Source organism: Apis dorsata, unplaced genomic scaffold (genome assembly GCF_000469605.1).
Source record: "Apis dorsata unplaced genomic scaffold, Apis dorsata 1.3 scaffold_44, whole genome shotgun sequence".
Classification (NCBI taxonomy): Eukaryota; Metazoa; Arthropoda; class Insecta; order Hymenoptera; family Apidae; genus Apis; species Apis dorsata.
The window spans coordinates 811,346-815,883 of record NW_006263346.1 but is presented as its reverse complement, the minus strand read 5'-3'; the positions used below and the strand labels follow the sequence as shown (position 1 = coordinate 815,883).

Genomic DNA, 4,538 nt, shown 5'->3' with positions numbered 1-4,538 from the left:
TCAAAAAAAAAAAAAAAAAAGAAGAAGAAAAAACAGGAAAAACCAAGTTTTCCATCGTGGAAACAGAAAATGTTTACCGGAGACGAAGAGGTGCGACGATAAATTCGATTGTAGCGATGTTTCGAGTGACGACGAGTACGACTGTGAAAAAAGTAAGTTAATTCAACGCAAAAATATACACGCAAGAAATCGTAGAAGAAGAAAATATTTAACGAAAAGAAAAGAAAAGGGAGAGAGAGAGAGAGTGAGAGAAAAAATATATTACGCGAGATCCCTTCGTGAAATACCCTCGAGGTATGGAAAAAAATCACGAGGTGGAAAACGAGGCAATTGCGAAACTTAAGTAAGAAAACGTTTAAGGAAACAATCACCGACCGTAACGAATTCAATTATTCTCTTATTTGCGCTCGTTTAATTACGACACCGTTAATTATTCGTGGCCGGACATCGTAGGGGACCGGAAAACGGCTGCGTCCTTCCTGCGAGCAGCCTGAAGGTGGAAGTTACAAACTGGATGGTTGTGGTGAACCTTGCTCCAAGCGTCACGGGGATAAAGTTTCTAGAAACAGCAGCATTCTGACTTACACCTGTCGGGAAAATTACGTTTTGAACGGAACTGGCGTTTCCCAGTTCAATGATGAAATACGTACGCGATAGGTGTCTCAGGTGAGTTCATTGTTGTTGTTGTAGATTTAATTAGATCAATGAAAAATTGGTATGCGATAAATGGATAAATGTTTGAATCCTTCAATTGTTGAAAAAAAGAAAAAATAATTAAACATTTTCCAAGTTACCTTTTTGAGAAGATTTGTGCTTAAAAACTTAAGTAAAAAAGAATGTGGATGTAATTCTTTGATCAATAATTTTACTTACTTTTGTTCAATGAGGAATTAAGCTTTTCCTTTCGTTCTATAATTGATAAAGGAAGAATTGAGAAATCATCTATTTCTTTATTATTTTCTAAGAAGTAATTTGGTTTCAATGACTACAATTTTTCGAATCGTCACTATTTATTTTATATAAATATGTATATATATATATATGTAACAATTGCATGTTTTCGTGCAAGTGTTTTTGAGCAATTATAAACTATGTGCGCGCAAAAGTAATTTGTCTTTCGTTAAATCAAGATTTAACAGAAATTAATTAAAGATTTAATGCAGAAATATAAATTGGCCTGTGAGATGGAATGATTTAAATCTAAAGAATTAAAAATAAGTAAATATATTTGTATAGAGGATTAAAGATTACTTGACGATATATAATTTATTTAATAACGTGTATTTCTTCACGAATATCGAATTCATTTATTGAAGCTGAATTTTTTATGAAATACAGAGAAATTCATTTAATGAAATGTATTACAATACAAATGGGATCGATCAATTCAATATACAATATCGAATATATACCGATTCTACCGTTTACCAATAATTTCTGACTCAAATAATAGCATAGATTTTCGTAAAATTGATTTTAAATTCGGGAATATTTGTTCGCTTCATCGAAATTAAAATGTAATTAATTAAACAGGATTAAATATATATAATTCACTAGTATTTCATGAATTAATTGATTAATTATTATATCGATATATTATTTGGATTATTCGTTCAATTTTTGTGCTCTCCCTATATATGAATAATCCAATATTAATATTTGACTGTAATTAATAAAATTTTAAATATCGCCAGTTATATTATATTGATGCTAATATATAATGATGTATTTTTCCGTATTTTTCATTCATAAATTTAAAACAGAAAACACGCGATCCATTAAACAACACTACTGTGAATATTTTATTTATGTAAGAGAACAATGCATCTTGATCCAATCGAATGAAACCTGGAACGATAGCGAATTTGTCGTGCAAATCGTCTTACAAATTGCCTGTGACGGGTGATCCAGCATTTCGTGCAATCACTTGTCTCGAAGATGGATCATGGGACCATCGTTTCTTCCAATTTCTTCCAGATAATATCGATTTTTACATACTTTATTTTTTTAACTTAAACAAAAACTAATTATTAAAAATATAAATTTTAAAATTTGCTTGGATATTATTAAATATATAAATATCTCTCAAATATTTTTTATTTCCAACAATTTCTTTTCTCGAATAAATTAAAATTTGCAAAGAAATAGATATTTTTCTTTTTTAGATATATCAAATTTTTTTTAAATATAGAAGTAATCAGAACATCGTTTATATCATTATGTAGAATTACACGTTTCATAAATTCTTTTTCATTTAATATCTAGTTTGTTCCATTTTTCATTTTTGTTCTAATTTATTTTATTATTGGTTTCAGAATGCGGAATATTCATTCCACGAGGTAACACGCTGGTCGTGAACGGATTCGATGCAGAATTTGGAGTATTTCCGTTGGTATTTACAGAAGGAAAAAAAAGGAGTACGAGGAAATTTGTGGAGGCTCTCTCATATAAGCAACAATTTAGTCGTATCAGGTAATTTCGTTCGAGAAAATTAATTTTTGCTTTCGAGTCACGCGAACTTGTCTGGCTGTTGCATTTCATAAATCCCTTTAACGATTCGTTGTTCCTTTTTTTCCATTTTCGTAATAAAGCGAATGTTGAAGTGGCTTTACGGGAGAGATTTCAAAGATTTATTATTTTTATTATTCTCAAGTTTCAAAATTATTTCATCCAACTATCAAAAATACTTTGATTCATCGATCACATTTATCACGATATCAGAGAAAAATAATTATCTCTTATCTCTTATCTTATTATTACTTCAAATATTAAACAAGATATTTAAATAAAAAAAATTATTAACCCCCCAATTTCAATGTGCTAATAATATTTTTAATATCCATTGCTCCATCCAATTATTGCTGTACATTTCGCATTTCATTTTCATCATCAAATGAATGATCATATATTTAATATCCACAGGTTCCACCGATCGAAATCGGAGATAAAGGAAAGCAAATATTGCTACCTTTAGCCGCCACTGTTTCTGCAACGGTTTACAACAAAGTGGAAGACAAATCGAAGTATACGATTGCTGTGGACAAACGTTATCGCGATTGGAACGCGAGAATTACGTGGAAAAATCGATGCTGGCCAATATCTCGTTGCCGATATATAGAAGCGAATTCTCCTTTTCCAAGACACTGCCCTTCTCCTTTAGAATTAACCGCCCTTTTTGGTGTCGTTCGATCTTCATGGATAACTCTTGTTCGGTAAGAAAATATTGGAAAGGTGAGATCATTTTACTATTAATTAATTAATGAGGAATGTATTTCGTATTCCAGGATTTCCAAACGTTTCAATTCTGAATTATATCGTCATTCTACTGCAATGTTAAATATCTATAAACGAACTTCTACGTTTGGAGTTGGATTAAAATTTAGAAGTTTCCTGAGCTATTATAAAATAAGTAAAATGTTTAATTTTCTTCAATTAATTTAAGATCCACAATCGATAGTTAATGAATTTTTAATAGTAATTAAGATTGAATTAGAAAAAAAACTGTGAATTATTATGAATAGAAAATCTATTCTTCGAATATTAAAGTCGAATGAATGAAATATGTATATTTGTCTATTCTATTGTTTGAGAAATCATCGTTTCATTTTTCCACCGAGCTCTCCAATTAGAAATATCGAATGATTGGACGTATTACATTGATTAATTTCAGCTGTCGCACAGCTGCATCGTTGGAACGCTGCTTTCTCACCAGATTTCCGGTCTTTTTACTTTCATTTCCTTCTTCGTGACTGGTTTCAGCTGGCTAATTAAGTCACGCCGGATTATATTTCCGTAATTAATTCGCAGCGACGTTGTTCTATTCCAGCAATTAATCTAACTCTCCTCCCTTTTTGATATTTCAATTTTTTTTTTTATTTTAGTTTACATTTTGCCAAGAGAACGTCTCTCATATTTGTGGATAATAAATGATATTAACATTGATTTTCTATTGCAGGTCGTTGGCTGGCTGAGGAAAAAGATCGAGGATCTTTCAATCAGGAAATCACTATTCCATCTGTTCCACATACTCGATGTCAATCTGATAATTTTAATTGAGGATACATTACTTCTGATAAGTTCTGTGCTGATCGATTAAACGGTGAGATGATATAAATAATTAAAATAAAAATTGAAGCAATAGTTGACAAATCATCTTGAGTAAGAATATTTATTATTTTGATAAACATTTAATAATTTAATTATTAATATTGATCTTTATTAAATTAATAAAATTCGATTTTCTTTTACAGCATTTCTTGAGAATATAATAAGATAATGGTAAGATATGCTTTATTAAATTTTTAAATAATTATAGTGACACGTATTAAACGTAATTATTAATTAACAAAAAATCGTAATGAGATATCTATTTGAGAATTAAGCGAAAAAAATTACGTATAATTATTTCCATCAATTTCAAGATTAATAATTAATAATTACATTATTATATTACAAAAATAATTAATCTATAACGCATATTTTTATCAAGTTAAAATTCATTCATCCAAGTCCAGATCAAAATATTCAAAATTTTTACC

At 29.5% G+C, this 4,538-nt stretch overlaps 1 protein-coding gene across 1 annotated transcript; it reads left to right on the top strand.

Moving 5' to 3' along the window:
• Positions 1 to 2,270: 2,270 nt before the first annotated feature.
• Positions 2,271 to 3,234, top strand: LOC102681712. The gene is made up of 2 exons (XM_031514314.1): positions 2,271 to 2,472; positions 2,945 to 3,234. Exons 1-2 carry the CDS (start codon positions 2,367 to 2,369, stop codon positions 3,214 to 3,216), a joined length of 378 nt encoding a protein of 125 aa, XP_031370174.1. The 5' UTR covers positions 2,271 to 2,366; the 3' UTR covers positions 3,217 to 3,234.
• The last annotated feature ends 1,304 nt before the right edge of the window (positions 3,235 to 4,538 follow it).

Coding starts and splice junctions, on each gene's coding strand:
- LOC102681712 (XM_031514314.1), top strand. CDS start 2,367: ATGCAGAATTTGGAGTATTTCCGTTGGTATTTACAGAAGGAAAAAAAA. Junction 2,473..2,944: donor CAACAATTTAGTCGTATCAG/GTAATTTCGTTC, acceptor TCGAAATCGGAG/ATAAAGGAAAGCAAATATTG.